The 23,005-nt window shown below is 38.0% G+C and overlaps 1 protein-coding gene across 2 annotated transcripts in view; it reads right to left on the bottom strand.

Annotated features, from left to right (window-relative positions):
- Positions 1–931: 931 nt before the first annotated feature.
- The window catches only part of PPP1R21 (protein phosphatase 1 regulatory subunit 21), a 61,451-nt gene continuing 39,377 nt past the window's right edge, over positions 932–23,005 (bottom strand). For both annotated transcript variants that reach the window (XM_043468516.1, XM_043468517.1), the window contains exons 14-22: positions 21,369–21,496; positions 18,525–18,677; positions 15,750–15,842; positions 11,597–11,839; positions 9,362–9,394; positions 8,107–8,223; positions 5,645–5,743; positions 4,488–4,616; positions 932–1,580 (exon numbers count right to left, since the gene is read on the bottom strand). In XM_043468516.1, the coding sequence (XP_043324451.1) occupies positions 1,551–1,580; positions 4,488–4,616; positions 5,645–5,743; positions 8,107–8,223; positions 9,362–9,394; positions 11,597–11,839; positions 15,750–15,842; positions 18,525–18,677; positions 21,369–21,496 (1,025 nt within the window). In that variant the 3' untranslated portion in view covers positions 932–1,550. The remainder of the gene's footprint in view (positions 1,581–4,487; positions 4,617–5,644; positions 5,744–8,106; positions 8,224–9,361; positions 9,395–11,596; positions 11,840–15,749; positions 15,843–18,524; positions 18,678–21,368; positions 21,497–23,005) is intronic.

Genomic DNA, 23,005 nt, shown 5'->3' with positions numbered 1-23,005 from the left:
GCCTCCTGCTACTGAAGAGCCTCCCAACTCTTGTGTTTACTTCCACCCTTGCTCCCCTACAATCGATTTTCAGCCTAGCAACCCAAGATTCCATTAAAGCATAAGCCAGATGACAACGCTTCTTAGTCCCAAACCCTCCAAAGGAAGAACAGAAATGGACGAGAAATTCAGAATGCAGGGTCACAGAACACTGAGGGTATAGCAGGGGCTGGAGACTCTAGGTTTACGGTGGAGCTAAGCAACATGGTGCTTGGGGGCTCAGGCGCAGCTACAGCGAGCACAGCTGGTTCAGTTGACAGAGAATGAAAATGAGCAGATCACACAAAACAGGAAGGGCCAAGGGGCTAGGGAGGACGGGACCGGAGGGCTCACCCGGAGATCCCTGAGGCAGGATCCAGACACTTCCATCACTGTGAAGACGGGGCACAACAGCCAGTCTGCCTCGAGAGCAGGCAGCCAAGAGCATGGGGCGGAGGCCGAGGAGTTGGCCTTTGTGCTGAGCACTCAGGTGACACAGAGTAAAGCGTGCTGCAGGGTGACCAGCGACTGCCCGGAGAAGAGGCTCACAGGAGCTGAAGCTGCAGGCAGGGAGGTGGGGAAGGAGGGGCTTCAGCCTGGGGATGCAGGAGACTCAAGACTTGGGGAGGGAGGTGCTGGGAGAGACACTTCTGAAATGTACACTGAAATGACACAACGTTTATGCAATAAACCAATAGGAGCCGGAAAGGGCTTAGCAACCTTGCCTGAAGTATAGTTACAAGTACCCTGAGAGGTACTCAAAGCCTTAATAAGGGATTAACTGTACAATTATTCCAATTTGAAGGACTAGAAAGATTATATCTAAATCAACTGGGATTGGGATTTGGTCATTCTGTGAAGCCTACTTTAATATGTTCCAGTTTCCTTCATCAGATTCTCAGAAGACTAAAAGTTTGATATAAGTATGAATTTATTGACATCAATTTCCTTAAGCTATTATTCCAACACAGAGAAGGTACTGAAGAGCTGATGACAATGATAATAAACCAACAAGATCTGGAGTTTTCAAGGCCCAATCCCTCCAGAACAGAGGACAGAGAGAATGATAAGTCTTCAAAAAGAATTGGAGACTGTTTTCAATTATAGCGAGAAGTAATGACAGTTTGACAATGTAAGCTTTTTATCCAGAAACATATATCTATTCCATAGATACCAAATTGATTACCATATCATCGAGTTTGAAAATATACAAAATATTTGTTGTTCTTACATACTGAAATTAAAACCTAATTTTAAAAAGTGCACAGTAAAAACAGCATAAGGAAACCTACAATATCCACGCCTGTGTGCTGTTTTCCATTTCACTGTCAACATCAAGTTCTGTATTTGCCTTACTGGTTACAAATATATTTTAAATATTTCAAGGCCATTTACAACACTGACTACTTTACTAGGTCCAACAACACTCCAGCTTCCTGAAGGCGGCCAGCACTGGACGTGGAGGGTCGGCCCCGCAGCTCCGCTCAGCAGTAGCAGCTCTGGAAAGAAGTCGCCAACCCGCTATCCGCAAACTATCGACTCTTGTTCTTTTTAGAATTTCCCTGTGCAAAGAAAAATATCAACAATAAGAAGGCCAACTTCTAGAAAAATCATCCACACAGTTTAGAGTTCAAACTGTATGGAAGTCATAGTTCCCTGTGGAAAACTTGAGCTTCCAAGAGGGAGAAGAGCTGATAACTTTGCGTCGCTAACTTTTATTTAGGAATCACAGAGCAGTTTGTTACTCTTCACTCTCCCCACTTTTCTCCATCTACCTTATTTCCCTGGTGTCTGAGCTCAGGTAATAAAGAAAAGAAAGCGTATCTTGGATTTATCAAACCTCATATAGTCATTTTGTTTCAAAGACAAGGTACTTTATGATTTCATAAAGCTGAATAAAATATTTTAGCCTAAACTTGTTCCTTTGCTGTTGAAATGAACACCTTTTAAAAGGTCTTAATAGGAACTTATTTTTAATATGTGCCAACCAACATCCCAGTGGCAATGATAATCTCAGGATAAAAGGAAGCTCAGAAAACAGCTGACAGCAACTTGGAAGATGTCTTGACTTAATTCCTGATTCCCTCATATACAGAGATTTGGACTTTCCAGTTTCACGTAACTTTTCTTTTTTCTGGAGAAATTCACTTTTTAGGAAAGCATTCTAATTTAATTCCTACATTTAACTATTACATATAAATACTCAGTTCATGCACGTGGGAAATGGTTGCAGAACACAGACATTCAGAGCAGATAACAGCAAACAAATGGCTTCAGGATGTTTACTTGGTATCCAATGGAGACCATGTCAACTCAGCTATCTGATGCTATAGCAATTTAAATGACTAATAAATGGGGGGGGGTGGGACAAAATATAGGGACTACAGAAAGATCAAAGAAAGGTTAACAACAGAAACCAGAAAGTAAAGAAGGATCGCTAACTCTATATGTTATTAATAATAGATATTTTAGAGTGAAGTCACTCAGTCGTGTCCGACTCTTTGTGACCCCATGGACTGTAGCCTACCAGGCTTCTCCGTCCATGGGATTCTCCAGGCAAGAGTACTGGAGTGGGTTGCCATTTCCTTCTCCAGGGGATCTTCCTGACCCAGGGATTGAACTCGGGTCTCCCGCATTGTAGGCAGATGCTTTACCCTCTGAGCCCCCAGGGGAAGGACTAGATTAAAAATTTCCAAGAGGGCTTAAAAATTTCCTCACTCCCAAAGTGATTGCAATACAATTAATTACCTTTGGGACAATGAGCTTTGCTATAGCTCACCAGGCTCCTCTGTCATTGGAATTCTCTGGGAGAATTACACTGGAGAGGGTTGCCATTCACTTCTCCAGGGGAATCTTCCAGACCCAGGGATCGAACCCAGGTCTCCCGATTGCCACCAGCGAAGCCCCTATACCCAACATTGCTGCTAAGCTGCTAAGTCGCTTCAGTCGTGTCCAACTCTGTGTGACCCCACAGACGGCAACCCACCAGGCTCCACCATCCCTGGGATTCTCCAGGCAAGAGTACTGGAGTGGGTTGCCATTTCCTTCTCCAATACCCAACATTAACCCTCCTCAATTCAGAACCAAATGCTCTCTGCATCTCTGAGGTCTGAAAACTTTCCCTATAATGACTGCTACTTTTCCTCAAATGTTAGGTGCTAAAAGCAGGCTTTCTCCTGCTACTCCCACTAACACATGTGCTTTCCACATGAGTCAGCCACTGCCCTGATGGAATACCAAGAGGCCAAAAGGGTTAAGCAGGCATTCTTCAAAAGGACCAATACCCTACCCTCTATCTATAAGCTCAAGTTTCCCCAAGCACCAGTAACTGGCGAACCCTAATCAGAACTACATAGGCTGGTCACAACCATCACAAGATGTCCCAGAAAAGCATCACAGACATTCTCTGAAGCAATCAGTACCACCAAACTACACTGAGGAGCAAAATTCTATAAGGCAGATTCTAGTGCATTAACATGATACACTTGCAAGGAGACACCAACTGAGCATAATGCAGCTCTGCACCACCAGTGGCAGATGCAAAAATGAAGCTATGGTCTGTTCATCTCTATGTCCTTCCCAGAGCCAGCACGCAACAGGAACTCAGTACATGCCTGCAAGATCAGTGAGGGGCGGCATGGACTGCAAAGAGCACAGGCTGGAGACAGTAGGTCCAAGCTGCTGGTGGCAGGGTGTTGTCTGACTTACCAAAATATGCCAAGCATCTGAGATCATGCATGAAACCAGCTCTCTGGCCTCTGAAGCCTACCTCTCATGGTAAGAGAGTGCGTGCGTGCGTGCGTGCGTGCGTGCATGTGTGTGTGTGTGTGTGTGTGTGTGTGTATAATGATACAGCAAAGAGACATGATACATGAATATGCCTTTCAACACAAAAACACTACCCATATCTACTGACCCGTGTGTGTGTGTGTATATAATGATACAGCAAAGAGACATGATACATGGATATGCCTTTCAACACAAAAACACTACCCATATCTACTGACCCCAGCCTGGACAATCAGAGGCTTTATGGGAAATGAAATTTAAGAAGTCTTTGGAATTAAAAGGACAAAACAGTCCTAGGTTATATGGATATGTTATGAGAATAAATTTGCTAACCAGGTTACTTTTCAATGAGACCATTTTAGATTCATATAAATAAAGAGAAATCCCCATCATAAACCCTCTTAAGAGTGCTCCTAACTAACAGAACAGTAGCAGAAATACCCCAAATACCAAAAAGCAAGCAACACAGAGTCAGGGCCTGAAGGTCAGACCTTCTCTCAACTTGTAACTCAATCAAACAATCTTCATTTTACTTTCGGATAAGAGGACAAGTGAAATGATTTATAAACACTTCAAATCTCTTAATCCTTTGCTCCTGAAACACACAGCAATGAAGTTCCTTATATGAAATACATTAAATATTAACTCTTGCTCCTCAGAGAGACCCTTCCCTCCCCTACCTTACTGGACATCTTTAATGTGTCAATCTCTTCTCTCTGTTTAGATAATGTCTCATTCATGCTGCACAGGTGGTCGCTCATCATACTTAACTGGTCCTCATAACTCCGCTTGGTAGTTGTCAGCTCATCCTGAATGGCCAGAGAAAAAAGAAAAGAGAAAGCAAAACTCCACCAGTTATACCACTCCAAAGTTTTTTTTAATTTAAGAAAAAAAAAAAATGTTGGAAAAGCAACCTAACAAGATGACCTATCTGATCAACTAACAAGCAGGTTAAGCCACAGGTCTAACAACAGAACAAGTAAAAATGGAGAAGAAGTTTTTCTCAACCTTCAAAATGGGTTCTGAACTTCTTTGCAGAAATGAGTTTCCTTCTATGCCAGGTGTAAAAGTGTCACCAAAAACAAAAAACACAAGAGGGCTTCATGATCTTTCCCTCAGGTTTTCCCGAGCCTTTGGTGAGGCGGGGAAGGTAGTCTCTGGCACATTCCCACCATCCCACACTTGATGGGGATCCCACAGCCCTCTGGGCAGGCCTCTCCCTGGAAAAAGCACCTTCTTCATTCCTCTCATCTCTCAGGCTCTCTTCAGCCTTTTAACATCTAATCTTGTGATTCTAGAAAGTCTGATAAATGAGACTGAAACCAGAAGGAAGTGAGTATTGCTGTTAATGAGTTATTTATTTGCCTCTGGCATGTTTATATTTAATAAAGGCTTCTGGAAACAAGGCTTTAAAACAAAGCAGTGAGTAAGAAGGAATATTTTGCAGCCCTATCTTTCAGTTTATGTCAGTTTTATGAATCAGTAGAGAAGGAATTGAGTCATATGAACAGAATAAACCTCCGGCCAACCATGACAGGGATTATCAACTGGGAGGAAGAGAAAAAGGAAGGACTATGGATAAATAAGTATTATTTAAAGAAATGCTGACTAAAAAACTATTTATAATTAAAATCAAAGTAGAGAAACAAATAATACAACCATTTCTTGCCAGCCATAAAGGAGCTGTAACTTGAAAATGAGCTAGAAATAAAATGGTAAGAAAAGTACTATATCTAGAGGTCAAATGTCACCATTTTAGAAAGGAAATGCTGATTTTTCAGCCTAAGAACTTTTAATGAAAAACATATTAATACTGCGTAGGTAACATGAAACTCACCTGAAGTCGGCTAATGTTCTGACTGGCTACTTTCATCTCTTCTGTCAGTGCCTCTTTAGACTTTTCAGCCAAGGCCAGTCTTTTAGAGAGTGCTCGGCACTGTGAAATCAGAAAACATTCCATTATCTCAGGAAGCATTTCCCCAAACCGAATTTACTTCAGGGAAGGTTACTAGAAAACAATCCCCAAGACCACACTTCCTCCCTCCATTCCACAAACATCTGCTGAATAGCCATAGGCCCTGTACCATACCCTTGAGCACACATAAGAAATGTAAATGGTCCTCACTCACATCAGTGTAATGAGGAAAAAACATCTACTAACCCAAGTTCATCGGTACTTCTTTCCGAGCTGTAGCCTGATGACCACAGGTTACAAAAAGCATAAGAAGTTTCTTTTCTACATTTACCCAAGATTCATGTACGCTGGATGAGAAAGGAAGTGGTTATTTCCAAAGTGATCAGTGGCATCAAACAGTATGAATTCTCAGATACTTTTCTTCTTGTGTTTTAAGTCCTTTATTGGAGACCATATCACAGGAACAATAAAATCTTTACAGCCTCATTTTATTGATGGGGGGAAAAAAAGTGAGAGCAGTCTGAAGACCCCAGCTGGCTTTTTTTTTGGGGGGGGGGTCTACTAAACTGAGGCTATCTGGAGACAGTACATGAAGAAGAAAAAAGAAAAATTCTATTTCATACTATTGTTCAAAGAAGGTGTGCCATTAAAAGGATCACTAAATTTTCTGATAAACCATGAGGCTGACACAGAGAATCTGTTGAGACACATTTGGATGTTGTGTCAACATCAGACGCTCAGACTGACCATTCCAGTAAAGTCATACTGAGGGTCACCACTTCCTGTTTACAGACAAGGAAAAACTAGAACAATTTTAAAATTCCTGTATCACAATTGTGCTAAAAGAATTTACTAAGATAAGCAAATCTCTTGGAAATAAAATAGCCTCAGAAATTCCCCAGTTACTCAATTCATTCCTCATAAGAGAACTTCAGGCAAGTTCAGCCAACCAAATCAACCACTCTCTATTAATCATACATCTATGTGCTCAGCATTGAACCAGAGAAAGAGGGAGAGAGCTCTGCAAAACACAGGTCCTTGTGAGGATGATAATCAAGTCTGGGAGAGTAACTCAGAAGGTAGTTAGGGATCCGAGACAAGGACCAGGACAAGATGGTGTACTGTGCCACGTGGTTCAAACCGCAAGGCACTGCAGCATCCAACTTGCTGTCCTCCTTTTTCTACAATCCAACAGCTATCACCACTGATCATCTTCTCAAACAGGTATGCAACACTAAGCTACGCATATCGTTTATTTCAGCAGGAAGAGAGAAGCAAAGCCTCTCTTCACTCCTAGCACCTGGCTTCTATCAGCCTCCCTGTCTCTGCAGAACAGGAGAAAATCACACAGTCACATTCTAGTAAAGGGTGCGATCTTTCCTTTGTCAATTTCCTTAACAGTTTAAAGGATTATACATCTCTGTCTGACATCTACAACTAACCTTTTAAGAAAAAGTTTCTAATCAGAGACCTTCCAAGTATCCTTATATGTTGAGCGATATCCATTCTATCTTATAATTTGTTTCTCACTTCTTGATATCTGTAATTTCTTCTTTCATTTTCTCTTCTTCATCAATGAATTTGTATAATTTTATTATCTTGCAGAGTGTTTTTCTAATCCTCTTAAGAAAATGAATTATATGGTGATGGAAGAAGAAAATGTAACAAAAAGCAACGTTTTATATTTTTTAAAGGTTGAAAGAGGTTACATTTTACATTTTATCATTTATAAAAACTCATTACCACAAGGGAGAAGGCAATGGCACCCCACTCCAGTACTCTTGCCTGGAAAATCCCATGGACGAAGGAGCCTGGTAGGCTGCAGTCCATGGGGTTGCTAAGAGTCATATACGACTGAGCGACTTCACATTCACTTTTCACTTTCATGCATTGGTGTAGGAAATGGCAACCCACTCCAGTGTTCTTGCCTGGAGAATCCCAGGGACGGGAAAGCTGGTAGGCTGCCATCTAGGATGCACAGAGTTGGACATGACTGAAGCGATTCAGCAGCAGCAGCAGCATTACCACAAGCTGTCATTTACAAACTAAAGAGTACACTAAAGAGAAACAAAGGCATACTTGGCTTTGAATTTCCCTAAACAAAAATTCCTTCACCTATGAATGTTACCAGCTTATAACTCCCTAAAACAAGGAATCTATAATAATAATGTTCTAAAACATGTTATATAACCCTAAGAAAGTCTATCAGATAAAAGATTTTTCGTTGTTATGTGGACCAATCTACAGGAACTCTAACCAAATCCACATTGCAAACACACTGACTCTGATCTCTCTTTTGTGGTGAACAGCAGGAGGCCAAGACAGTGACCTACTTGCTGAAGGGGTTAGGAAAATCCACCTGATCCAACTGACTCTCCACTCACCTCAGCATAAAAGTGCACTGACTTGCTGTCAGCCAGCTGCAGCTGAGACGTCAGCTCCACTATCCTTGCCATGTAGTGATTTCTGATTAAGTCTTCCCGAGATTCCACATCTGGAGCCTAAAGAGAGCACACATAACTCAGTAAATAAATGCCAGTGGGATGAAGCAGTTCTAAGAGGGGGGAAAAAAAGATTACTATCACTTTAGCCAAATAAAAAGAAGAAGACATTTCATAATTTTCATTTGAAATTTGACGAGAAATCATAGTCTTCCCACCTTTCGGAAAAACTTTAAATAGGACAGATGCTTTTATTCAGCTCCTTGCCTATCTCACAGTGAAGGTGTGACTTCAAGAAAAGAAAGCAGAAGTGAAGTCTTGGGAGGCCCCCCAGCCATGGGGCCATGTCTCTCAGTTAGGTGCCACACACCTAACTTTCAAAATCTCTATCTGCCTGCCTCCTATGTCTTCCACTAACTAGAGAATAGGGAGAAGGGGTGCATTTATTGGTATTCCTAGAAATATGAACATTCTTTTCCCTCAAATTATCTTAAGATAAATCTAATGCTTCTAAACATACTAACAAATTAAACTATTTCTATAATGAACAATTTATGGCCCTTGTCCCAGACTAGTTTTCTGCTAATTACTCTAGCAATGGCACCTACTCAGTTGAGTTTAAAAGTATATGCAGAAGTGCAAGATTACCTAAAGTATAAGGCCAATAAGAAAACCAAAGAATTTACCAACCTACTTGAACTGTGTTTGCCAGTTCACCATTCTGACTGTTAAGCTGAATGACTTCAGTGTTCTTTTAATGATTATTTGTAAGTTTACACTTGCGATATTTCAAAACGAAAAGGTGTAAACCTATTTGACAGGCCAAATCTGACCTGGATTCAGTCACGTGAGGGCTGGAAAGGACTACAAGCCCATTGATGGTCAAGCCCCTGAAAAGCCCTGCTCTGCCAGCCGGCCCACTGGGAAGGTAATGGCTCGCAGCCTCCAGCCACATACCAGCAAGCTCATGCCACACCCTGTCAAACTGCCAAGTCAAGTCATTCAAGAAGACAATTACAGAAACAGGCTGTGATTTGTTGGGACAGTTAACAGTGACCCAAGAGAAAAGCAACATGGATTCACATTGACAAGAACTGTCAGAAATGTAATTAGATGAAGCTGACTTTTGCTGGACTTTGTCAACAAACATGTGGCCAGATATTTACTAGCAAACAACATGATGTTAAGCACACATTACCTCACTGTCAGATGTCCTGGTTAAAATGCCAATCTAGAACACAAGGGAGAAAAAGCTTTAGAACAGACTGTTTATACTTTAAACACAACAGCTTAAACCCTTGTCATATTTTTCCTCTTCTCGATTCACATTGTTTCAAAGCACACTAAGGAGAATTCCTTGGTGAGCCAGTGGTTAGGACTTGGTGTTTTCACTGTTGTGGACCCAGTTTCAATCCCTGGTTGGGGAACTAACATCTCATAAGCCGTGTGGTATTGTCAAAAAATAAAATGAAACAAGAAACATGGAAAAAAAAAATAAAACAAAAGCACACTTGCAATGGAGTTCTGGAAGATCACCCTCAGATCAATCATCTTTCGATACAAATCATTTTTCAACACAAGCTGGCCCTTCAGATATATAACCATATTCATGATTTCTGTCATACGGCAGTAATGGATAATGACCATCACTACTTCCTCTATCCAAATGCTGTTAGCCATTTTTACTGAAACCTAACAAATGGTCTGAGAAGAAAGACAGGAAGAACAGTTTTTAACTCTTCGAGTCATTTCTACGTTTATTTCCAAAGCAGGCAAGACCTAAAGATAGTTTCATGGTGACCCTAATAACTAAACATTTTCTCACTGCTGTGGGCATTTTCATATGCTGCTGATATACAGTATAAACTAATACAGTCCTTTAGAAAATAATTTAGCAATAAAGATCATGAAAACATTCAGTCTGACCTGATCAATGAGACAGACTCTGAAGGGAAGTCCACAGATGAGTGCCGGCAATGTTGCACTTCCCCAATGTTGTACCTAAACTGATGTCAGAATTCTGTTCTGTTGGTTAAATGTCCTTCTAGGCAGTCACCTTCCCTTGTCAGGGGGAGAGAGCAACACCTGCGGCTAGGACTCAACCTCACCGTCAGGGCTTACACAGGATTGTCGGGTGAGCATACTGGCCACTCAGGTCACTGCTCCAGGAAGTTTGCTGTATGGTTTCCACTTTTCTAAGAATTTTAGTTCTTTTTTCCTCTCCTCTATTTTAGTATGAAAATATGTAAACACATAGTAAACTTGGGGGAAAAAGGATAATAAACACCTGTGCACCCACAATCTATTAATACATTTATACATTTATCAATGTATTATCAATACATTAATACAGTTGATAATGAACAATTTGTTACATTTACTTTATTTATCTGTGTGTATACATTTCCTGAAGTATCTGAAAGTAAGCTGCAAATATGATGATACCTTACTCTAAATACTTTGGCATTTACCTCCAAAAAATATTCTCCTAAATAATCAAAATATCATTATCACATCTAAGAAAACTAACAATAATTCCCGGTTTCTGACACTGTTAAGGTGCAGTGAGGTCTGTATACATCTTGAAAATAAAAGTTGATTTGTATATATTACTATTAAGTATGCTCTGAATCAGACACAAGGTAGACGTGAAAGGGACCATGACTTGCTCTTCAATAGCATCAGTGAGCTATAAGGGGAATCACACGCCTTAGGACAGGGCCATCAGCAAGTACCACGGTTCCCCTCAAGTTTCTCAAAAAATGCTAACAAAAATACATTTAATGAGATCCTTCTAATTTGAGGGTCTTCTTTCCCTTCTTTACCTGATTCCTCATTTTTCTAGATTTTTAGTTATTTTTTTATAGTGGGCAGGATACTATAATCAGAAAATTTTTATCCATGTAACTCTGAATTCTGTAATTCCAATAGAGATGTTTCCTTACCTTCTAAATCACTGCAATTAAATACAAGGCAAGAAATACAAAGCTGCGAAATAACTTGTCACTATATTGCCTTAGGAAGTCTAACTATATTATACGTAAATCATAAAGCTTTATATTACCTAGGAATATACCATATAATTGGTTTTAAAACATATTTATGGTCATTTCTGTAAAAAGTTAGGCATTTAGTCCTTTGTCAGAAACATAAGCCCCATGTAACAAATGTTTCAATGGAAAAACAGAATCATCATAATTTGACTTAGTGTATCTTCATCAGAAACACAGCCCTTACCATGGGGAACTCTTGCATGTAAAATCAAAGAGAATTGAATAAACTTGTGTTTTGAAGGGGGCATCCTGCTCACCAACCCGAGTTTTCCAGAGCACATGGATTATTCCTGTTATAAACTCCTGTAATTTAGATGGTAAACTCTGAACACTAAGGTGGATCCCCACTAGTTACCATTATAAAAAAAAAAAACACTGACCTCACTGGTGCTGTGAATGGGTTCTGGCACAGCCTTAGCCGATGCTTCTTCCTGGCCCGTAGCAGTCACCTCAGCAGCCTTTTCCTGGGCCACCCCGACCACCTGCCCACTACTTGTACTCTTCAGTTTATCTGCAATTCGCTGGTTTTCTTTCTCCAGCTTGATTTTAGCTAACTGTGCTTCCAACATCCAGTGTTCTTTCTCCTGCTCCAGTTTAGAAATCTTCTCCAAACTCTGCTGAACCTTGAAAGCAACAGAGAATTCTGAACCTTAGAGGATGATGTGGACAAAACTTAGTGGCCAAAAAAATACTTTGTGGAATGCAAACCAAAACTACTTCACAGGTGTGAAAACAAAACCACTTGACACTGGAATAGAGAAAGTTTTATTAAATAAGATACAAAAGGCACAACCATAAATTGAGAAATTCAACAAGAATAAAATTTTTTAAAATCTCTATTCATCACAAGGTATAAATAAAGAGTAAAAAGAAGTATGTATCCAAAAGAGGACTAATATCCAGAATATATAAAGAACTTCTGTAAATCAATGATAAAAAGACAGATAACCCAACAGAGAAACAGGAGAAAAAAAGACTTGAAATAGGCACTTGAATACTACTATAAACATAAAAAAAGAAGGTATTCATTGTCACTATTTATCAAGGAAAAGCAACTTAAGACCACCCAAATGACTAAAACGAAAGACAGAAAATACAAAGACGGACATATTTATGGAGCAATTGGAACTATCACATAGTGCTGGGAGGAGTGGAATTCGGGACAAACACTTTGAAAACTGTTTGTCAGGATCTTGAAAATTGAACTTATATCCTGTGCATCATGCTAAGTTGCCTCAGCTGTGTCCAACTCTTTGCAACCCCATGGACTGTAGACCACCAGGCTTCTCCATCCATGGGATTCTACAGGCAAGAATACTGGAGAGCGTTGACATGCCCTCCTCTCGAGGATCTTCCTGACCCAGGGATCGAACCTGAGTCTCTTCTGTCTCCTGCATTGGCAGGTGGGTTCTTTATCAGTAGCAACATGTGGACTCGGCAATTCCACTTCTAAATATATGCCCAACAGAAAAATATGCATGTTTATCAAAAGACAGGTATAAGACGCCCACAGCAGCCCTATGATAGTTAAACACTTGAAAATACTCATAAGGTATTGTTCAGTCGCTCAGTTGTGCTGTGACCCCATGTACTGCAGCATGCCAGGCTTCCCTGTCCATCACCATCTCCCAGAGCTTGCTCAAACTCATGTCCATTGAGTCGGTGATGCCATCCAACCATCTCCTCCTCTGTTGTCCCCTTCTCCTCCTGCCTTCAATCCTTCCCAGCATTAGGGACTTTTCTAATGAGTCGGCTCCTTGCATCAGGTGGCCAAAGTATTGGAGCTTCAGTTTCAACATCAGTCCCTCCAATGAATATTCAGGACTGATTTCCTTTAGGATGCACTGGCTGGATCTCCTTACAGTTCAAGGGACTCTCAAGAGTCTCCTCCAACACCACAGTTCAAAAGCATCAATTGTTCGGCACTCAGCTTTTTTTATGGTCCAACTTTCACATCCATACATGACTACTGGAAAAGCCAAAGCTTTGATGAGACAGACCTTTGCTGACAAAGTAATGTCTCTGCTTTTTAATAATGTCTTAGTTGGTCATAGCTTTTCTTTCAAGGAGCAAGCATCTTTTAATTTCATGGCTGCATTCACCATCTGCAGTGATTTTGGAGCCCAAAAAAATAAAGTCTGTCACTGTTTCCCCATCTATTTGCCATGAAGTGATGGGACCAGATGCCATGATCTTAGTTTTCTGAATGATGAGTTTTAAGCCAACTTTTTCACTCTCATCAAGAGGCTCTTTAGCTCTTCTTCGCTTTCTGCCATAAGGGTGGTGTCATTTGTATATCTGAGGTTATTGATATTTCTCCTGACAATCTTGATTCCAGCTTGTGCTTCATCCAGCCCAGCATTTCTCATGATATACTCTGCATATAAGTTAAATAAGCAGGGTGACAATATACAATCTTGACGTACTCCTTTCCCAATTTGGTACTAGTCCGTCGTTCTATATTCTAACTGCTGCTTCTTATCCTGCATACAGGTTTCTTAGGAGGCAGGTAAGGTGGCCTCATATTCCCATCTCTTTAAGTATTTTCCAGTTTGTTGTGATCCACACAGTCAAAGGCTTTGGCGTAGTCAATGAAACAGAAGTAGATGCTTTTCTGGAATTCTCTTGCTTTTTCTATGACCTAACCGATGTTGGCAATTCGATCTCTGGTTCCTCTGCCTTTTCTAAAACCAGCTTGAACATCTGGAAGTTCTCAGTTCACATACCGTTGAAGCCTCGCTTGGAGAATTCTGAGCATTACTTTGCTAGTGTGTGAAATGAGTGCAACTGTACGGTAGTTTGAACATTCTCTGGCATTGCTTTTCTTTGGGATTGGAATGAAAACTGACCTTTTCCATAAACTGTAAGAATGGATAAATTATGTAATTCACACAACAGAATACTCAACAGGAATGAAAATGGACCAAACATAACTACATATAACATGGATGTAATATTACATATATAATGTTGAACAAAAGAAGCCAGATCTGAAAGACATGCAGCATAATTCTCATTTAATATAAAGTTCAGTATCATGTAACAAAACAAAGAATGCAGGATTATGGTTATCTTTGGAAAAGAGGAGAACAGCAACTGGAGAGGGGCATGCAGGAGGTTTCTGGGGTCCCGGCAAGTATTTTTTAAAATACATTTCTTCGTGTGTTCTTACATGAAGAAATGTTCTTTTCTAAAAATTTCATCTAGCTACTGGTTAAAGTGTTTACTTGTGAAAATTCACTGGAATATATTAATAATTTATATACTTTTTTTATGTTGTACTTAAATAAGGAATTTTTAGAAAGCTAATTCTCAAGGCAAATAAAAGCTTGAGAACTAAATAAAAATAAAAGCAACCTTTGAGTGAATTCCAAATGCTTTACCAAATGACTGAGCAATTACCACGTACCAGACACTGTTCATTTATTTTCCTTCCAGTATCCCACTGAAGCCTCCTAACAGTCCTACAATTCTCACTTCTCAAAGACGAGACCTCAAGTTCCAGCAGCTGGAACCCTTGCTAAGCTAATGGCAAAGCCAGGATTGGGGACCTCATGTGTCTGGTTCATTAGTCTGATTCTTTTCGCCATGTTACACAGCCTCCTATTGGCTCAGTTAATCCTTATGAGACCCTGCAAGGTAGATATTATCCTCAATTTAGAGAGGCAAGTGTGAGACTGGAGTGCTTATCAGACCAGCTGCAGGCTGGTCAGAGTGGGAAAAGCAATAGCTCTGATGTCAAATCATTCTGCCACTTATTAGGTATTAATACTTTGGATAAAAACTTCTTAATTGCTTTGAGCCTTAACCTTCCTCACAGAAGACAGAAATCCAAAATAAATTAAGATACTCCACATTTCACGTTTGTCTCAGGAATTTTGTTTTTTAGGAATTATTATGTGGATTAAATTTTCAGTTTCAACATCCTCTCGGATTAATGTTGAAAAGATAAGTGATATGTATCCGAAAATGAAAACAAGGTCAGCTTAGGCAAAACACTGTCTCAGATAATCTGTGCTCTCTTTAAAAGAAATATTTCCCAAACTAAAAGCAAGCCAGGTGTTAAAGTAAACAAACTGCTGGCAAATGCTAAACTGGTGTCACTGTGTACCTACTTCTGAAAAAACCAGTACTGCCTACCTCCACCTACCCCCAAATTCAACTGACCAATTAAGTACTGGAAATTTTTCATTCCTGCTCCTTTAAGAAATAAAAATAACTCGCTGACTCTCTAGCCTTCTCCCTTTTTTGCCTTATTATTTCAGACATTTAAATCTAGCCTAAATAATTAATCAGCACGGCGAAAGTGTGCTGATATTGCTTCATTGGCAATTATGACACCAACTGAATCAGGATGACTTATTTAGAGTATCAACAAGTGTTTTTCAGTGAATTATGCTTATGGTACATGTGTTAATTTTAGACCTTTACTTACATAGCCCTTTAAATCACTCGATGTATGTTAAAAACTTTCCACAGGGGATTTAACATTCATGATCTTTAGCAAGCATCATGATTTTCCCAACACCATACCTGTTGTGCAAGGCCTTCTCGACTTTCAGTAGAGCTAAGAAGGACCCTGCGGTTTGCCAGAGCTTCTTCATAAGGCACAGATTCCAAGAGGGGCTATGGAGAAAGCATCATAAGAATTAAAGAAAAAAGCTGCATGATTTCCCTGATCTTACAAATAAAAGTGCTAAATGAAGTTTAATAATAAAATTCAGGTGTGTGTCTATATAGACTAGTTCCTTTAATACATGTGAAAAAGAACCTTTAAAAAAAAAAAAAAGAATGAAGGGGAACATGTCATACCGGTTATAAGCAACACTATCTAAAATCAAAGGACTTGCACCAAAATAGACAGAGAAAACAATGACATAGAAAATCTAGAAACAAACAAAAGCACATACAAAAACGTACTATGTGACAAATGTTGCATTTTTATGTCAACTGAGAAAAGGTAAACTGGATAAACCATGGAAGGACAACCAGCTAATAATTCAGAAAATTTAGATCCTGACTTCATACTTTATATCAAAATAAATAAATTCAAGATGGGTTGAAGATTTCAATCTAAACAGTTTAGACCACAAAAATACTGGAAGAAAAAACCGGTGCCCTGGAGTAGGAAATGACAACCCACTCCAGTATTCTAGCCTGGAAAATTCCAGGGACAGAGGAGCCCGGCAGGCTACAGGGCACAGCGTCACAAAGAGTTGGACATGACTGAGCAACTGAACACACACGCACCATGTGCATATAAAATATTCAGGAGTGATCAAAATGATCAATATAATTTATGTTTATGTCTAAAGAAAACTCTTTTGGTAATTAGAAAATAAAAATTCTAAATATTAAAGAAAAAAAAGAAAATACAGGTGAACACATCTATAATCTTGAAAAGAAAATCCTGACTTTCCAAGATTCCCCTGAGAATCATCACCATAAAGAAAAAGAACGACTTGATGATATAAAAATTGAAACTTCTAAATTTTGAAAAATTACTGCAGCAAACTGAAGGGAAAATATTTCCAACATAAACAAAGGACTAGAATCCTTAACACAAAGAGAGCTCTTTTCAAACCTAATTAGGAATATTTATTTAAAAATAGGTGAACAACTTAAATAGGGAATTGACAGAATAATATAAACAGTAATTTATGGAAGGACGTTCCATTTCAATAATAAGAAAAGAAACGCAAATTAAAACAATAGCAACAAAAAAAAAATAAAACAATAACAAAAAACCTCTTGTCTCTGAGATTGACAAATGAAATTTATGGGTTAGATTTATACCTCTATTTCTGGTAAAGTATAAACAGGTAACCTTCTTGAAGTATAGTCAGGAAAAAAACGTTACCAAATTGTGAAACATTTACACACTCTGAACAAGCAATTCCATCTTTAGGAATTAATAATTAAAACATTTAGGTGACCCTATACATTGCTAGGAGTGTACAACCACCCTTAAGGGTAATCTGGCAGTAAATATTAAAATTTAAAATAGGCAAATCACATCATCCAGAATGTTCCACCACTTAGTATTCCACACATACAACCAAGGAGACATTTACAAAGCTATTCATTGAGGTATAATTCTAACAGTGAAAAACGGGAATCAACCTAAATGCCCTCCAAAAGGAGAATATCTAAATGAACCATGGAACATTTACACTATAGAACTCTATGCTGTATTTAAAATGAATATAGTAACCATCATATGTATTGATATAGGTCTCTAAAACTTACTCTAAATGAAAAAAGCTACACAATGAATCATACAAGTTTTTTTTAAAAAAAAAATTTAGAAAAGTCTTTATATTATATGTAGTTCAAAGTTTATACAGATGAGTATAAATATTCCAAAAGAGTCTGGAAAGTTACACATCACACTGATAACTACAACTACCACTGAGAAGGAACTGGCATTAGGAATTGTAATTTACCTATAATGTTCTCATGTAATTTTATGCATTATGTATAACTAAAAGTTACAAAGAAATGAGAAAAAGGTAAAAACAAATACACAAAGTTCCACGTGCAAGAATATGTCATGCAGTGTTGCATATAACGGTGAAAAATAGGAAGCAACCTAAAACTCCATGAGCAATGATGGCTTAATTAAATTATTACATATTTATAGAGTGAAATACTATATATAGAATACTAGATGCATTAAAGTGATAGCAATTTATAAGTACAGATATGAATTTTTTTATATACAAAGATATCCACAATGCATTAAAAGGAAAAGAAACAATTCTAAAACAGTGTATGTATCCAGATACACTGCTTTTATACTGTGTGTGCACATGCATGCATGTATATACTTTAAAATTTTAGGGAGCTAGACATATACTCTGACAAAGTTAACAGTAGCTACCTTTGGGTGGTGAAATTTGATGTGACCGTAATTTTCTTCTTGTACAGAAATATTTCTTCTGATTTTTTTGTAATGATCATGTATTCGTATTATATTGAGAAAAAATTATAAATATATTTCAATTGTTTTTTTGTTTCTACAAGCTTAAGATTTCCTTAAGTTTGACACTTACTGACTGCCTGGCTACCTCACCCTAAACACTCTATCAGGCACTGGAAACGAAAGTCTAACACGGCCTAAGAGGTGAGGTTTAGGTCTCCGTCATATCCTACTTTCCAAAGTCCTCGCACCCTTGTAACACCCACAAACTCCTGCTCCTCAAAACTGTATAAAGCATAAACATAAACTGTGGGGAAATTATTTCCATTCTCCGGAATTATTTCAGATTTTCCCTCTGATTTAAATGTTAACAAGAGCTCACAAACCTTTCTCAAAGCCTTCATATAGGCAGCAGCTTTTTTCTTATACTGCAGCATGCATTCGGCTGAAAGAGGACTAATGAATCCACTCCCTGTCTTGGGCCCATAGCTCAGGGAAGCAATGAAGAAGTCCACGTTGTTGCTGAAGAAAGATGCAATCTAAACCAAGTGTGACAAGAAGATCGATTTTGTTTTCCAATAATATATTTAAAATATATATCTAACAGTTTTCAGAGCAAAGTTAAGGATATTGAGAATGGAAATGAAAGTTCAACACATGCTCAAAAGCCCACATTTATTTATTTGAAGAGAATACTTAGGCAGTGATTTATAATAAACGCAACATCAGTTTAAATTTTCAGTCCAGACTGGTGACACCTCTTAATCTAGACAAATTCTACTGTTCCTAAAAACCAAGGCTGATTCTGATTTATTCTGTAGACAATGTTTATGAGCTGTTTACCTCACCAAATCTGCGCCTGTGCTCAAAATATGTATGTTTGGGTTTATACATTCCATTTGCATCTTAACTTTGACTGTTTCATATTCCAACACAAGATATGACACAAGCATCTTGAATATATAATTTTTACTTAAATTTCATTCTGTAAATCTCAATCTGTGCATTACAAACAAAATAGGAAAGAAAATGAAAATTCAGTAGACCCTTGTCATTTACAGATTTAACATTTGCTTACAACAACAAAGATCCATGACCATATTTTTTCTGAGCCATGATTTTGAATCTACAGTCTATATGCAATGGTGATATAAATTAAAATGTCTAAGAAGGTTATTAGCCAGAAAAATTAAAGTCTTGGATACATTCAAGAGTATTCAATTCCAATAAACAAGAAAAAGTGACTTGTGAAACAAGAGTATTTTACCTTGGCAAACACTGCTCAAAAAGTAAGTACTCACTAATGGTCTAAAAGGTTATCTTTTTCATTCATATTTTACTGTGTCAAATGAAATTCTATGTTAGGTAGCATTTAGAAAAATCAAAACTCTAAAAATCTTGAATTGTATATTCCATGTACATGACACAGACAAGACATACCTAGAATTTGCATTTAGGTCATGGTAGTACATGGTAAAGTTTACTTTCTTTCCTCTCTAATATTTCTGTATTTCCCATGTGTTCTTTAATATGCATATGTTATACCTTCCTAGTGGGTTTTTTAAAAATTACAAATGATAAAATTTAGTTTAATCAAATCACATTAGCTAAATATTCAGCTGCCACCACTAACACTTAGTTCAGATAATTATTTTAGTTAAAAATCATTTTAATAAAAATTTCTGAGTGAAGATCAAAACCTTTCCTTGAGACACCTGTTAAGGTTTCAGGCAAAGCAAATCTAAAATAAACTATGAAGTATACAGGAATTTAATATTCCAGAGTTCTAATTAAAAAGTGACAAATACAAAGACTCCTGTAAAATGCCAATATTCTCTTTTTTTCAGAATTTTCCTTAATTGAATCAAAGTTAAAATCAACAACAGAAAGTTTCCAGAATGCTTGTAGATGAAAGCATTACAGAGGAGGCAGTGGGGATAATCTGGCTAAGGAGTCCTGTAGGCACTGATCTGAGTTGACAGAATCTCATGTTAACACCCTTTGACTACAGCCCTAAACGAGAGCAAACTGTCACAAAGACCAGTCTGACTTTGGGAAAGATAACACTGAATATCTAGCATAAAATATGACCATTTCTGATTAACTTAAACCACTTGAAAAAAGTATGCTCCCTCCTACTAAGGTCAACCTGTCAGAAAAATAATGGTATATAACACAGATAGAGATTAGCATTTTCTTGAGAAATTATGTTGGATCTATTGAAATAAATGGGCTAAGATAGTCCTGAATACAGCCCTTTCAGTTTTATATGTTTGGGTAGTTCTCAGAGAAATCTTAGTCACTTAAGGCTTTGATGACAGCCACATGAACATGTCTTCCCTGATAACTCAGTTGGTAAAGAATCTGCCTGCAATGCAGGAGACCGCAGTACAATTCCTGGGTTGGGAAGATCCGCTGGAGAAGGGATAGGCTACCCACTCCAGTATTCTTGGGCTTCCCTTATGGCTCAGCTGGTAAAGAATCCACCTGCAATGCAGGAGACCCGGGATTGATCCCTGGGTTGGGAAGATCTGGAGAAGGGAAAGCCCCACTCTAGTATTCTGGCCTGGAGAATTCCATGGACTATATAGTTCATGGGGTTGCAAAGAGTCAGACACAACTAAGCAACTTTCACTTACATTAACGTGCAATTAGAATATGACATCTACTGAAAGCAGTTAGCCAACATAGAACAATTTTTAAAGAAACTGCACTCCGGTCAGTTTATGACAATAATTAAGTACTTAATGATCCAAATGATCATTATCTAATATTAAGAATTCAATGAGAAGACATGTCTTGAAGTCATCTTAAAAGTACGAATTAAAGTACATAAACCACAAAGGTACAAACAAAAATCTTGGTGGAGAAAAAACAAAATATTAATAAAAGTCTTATAGATCTTTTTCTGTACCCTAATTTCTGTAGAGCAGACCTTGAATACACACCAGGATGTACAGTGAGACCACCTGGTATCTCTGAATCAGCAAATATCTCATTAAAACATCAACAGTGAGTGACCCACTTCCTCATCACATTTAACAGAATTCCGTACTGTGTCACATGTTAGGCAGGAAGGAGGAAAAGGGAGACAACTTTATTTTACGGAACAGTCTGATAATCTAAAATCCTTTTACAGATTAATTTTTCTATGTCATTCAAAGAAAAAAAAAAAAAAAGAGTCCATGTAAGATTTAATTTAACATCAATATAAACCAGAGAAAAGTTACCTTTCCTGCTCCATTTGTTAGTGCCACGACTGATGACAAGATGCAGTCATTAGTTGTTATGAGCTTCTGTGTTGTTGTTGGAAGTTCAAGCTCTATTGTGGCCTTTTGACTGTAATGTTTGGAAATATCTATGAACCCAATCAAATGAAAACTCATCAGTATCTATATACAAGTTGGATACAGTTAACCAACCCGTTGACCTCTCATATCTATGCTTACAAATTTACAAAACAAGTCTGACAAAAAACGGTCCCAAATATCATAATTAGGCTGAATCACAATTAGGTCTCAAGTCTACTTGCAAAGAACAGAGAGTAGTGAGGGTCTCTTAGCACCATCCTGGGGTCACTATTATAGCCTAGAGCATGTGGGTCTCGGTCTCCTTCATTTGAGAGTCAGTCCTTATTCTAGTGCTGGGTAAATGACCCTGATCAGTATTTACCAGTTAAAAACTTTGTTTTGACAGTCTAGTAGGCACAAATGAGAATTTTTATTGTGCTTATATAAACAAACTATGAGGCTGGAAAAGAACAGCCAACATAGGCATGGTGACCCACAATCCTTATTGGATCTTAACCAGTTTGCCAGAACACACTTTAACAATAAGAAAGGTCTGCACGGCCAAATAAGGATTGAACACTGCAGTGTCTGGCTTCACATTCTGCCTCCAGTCCAAGAAAATTACAACAAAGGCCTGTGGTTCTAAAAGCATAGAAGAGAGGCTTAGACATAAACATGTTGAGAGAAACAGCAGTAGGTGAAACTCGCCAAACAGCTAAACTTGGGGTTTTCTGGGTCTCTGAGAAATAAAATAATTTCATCCTGGAAATAAGGGGGAAACAGAATTAGCAAGACAATACTGATTTGTGAGGAAGGACAACTATATTTGTAAATAATAAAGAGCTTACAATACAGCCTCCTCTGAATTTTTAGAATACTTCAATTACAACAGCATTATCACTACCAACCAAGCGAAAAACAGACCACAAGGCATGGAAATTAACTGTTACAGCAGGTATGTATATGAAGACCTTCATTTATTCAGAATCAAGAAATTTAGTTGATTTTAGACTACAGATAAGTAAGAGGATATAAGACTATTTAGAAATAAGAGATTTAACGTGGTATGACCATGATATTTTAGCACAATTTAAATTTATTTATTAAAGACTAGAAAGATTTAATGTTGTATGACTATAATATTTTTAGCACAAAATCAGTTTTATGAAGATTTCTCTTACTAAAATTTAAAGCTAAGAAATTGTGTTATTTATATACATTTTATGTATATATACAAATATATGTAAACTTTTACATACAAAAGCTTTTAAGATAGTCTTAGATTTATAAAAAATTTACAGAGTTTCCAGATACCCTTAGCCAGTTTTCACTATGGTTAACATCCTATGTTAATATGGTACAGCTGTCACAGTGAAGAAACCAGCTAATTGGTACATTAACATTATGTCTAATATATTTTAAAAAATAAATGATTATCTTCTATAAATTCATAAGACAGCTAAGTGAATAAAAATTCAGTTGGAATGCTAGACATTTTTGGTATACTGAACTTGATAGCTCCCAAAGCAGACATCATCTTTCTACACACCACAGAAAGTTTTACTCAATATTTTGCT

This window comes from Cervus canadensis, chromosome 5 (assembly GCF_019320065.1).
Source record: "Cervus canadensis isolate Bull #8, Minnesota chromosome 5, ASM1932006v1, whole genome shotgun sequence".
NCBI lineage: Eukaryota > Metazoa > Chordata > Mammalia > Artiodactyla > Cervidae > Cervus > Cervus canadensis.
The sequence above is the reverse complement of the archived record's forward strand: the minus strand, read 5'-3'. Positions and strand labels throughout refer to the sequence as shown.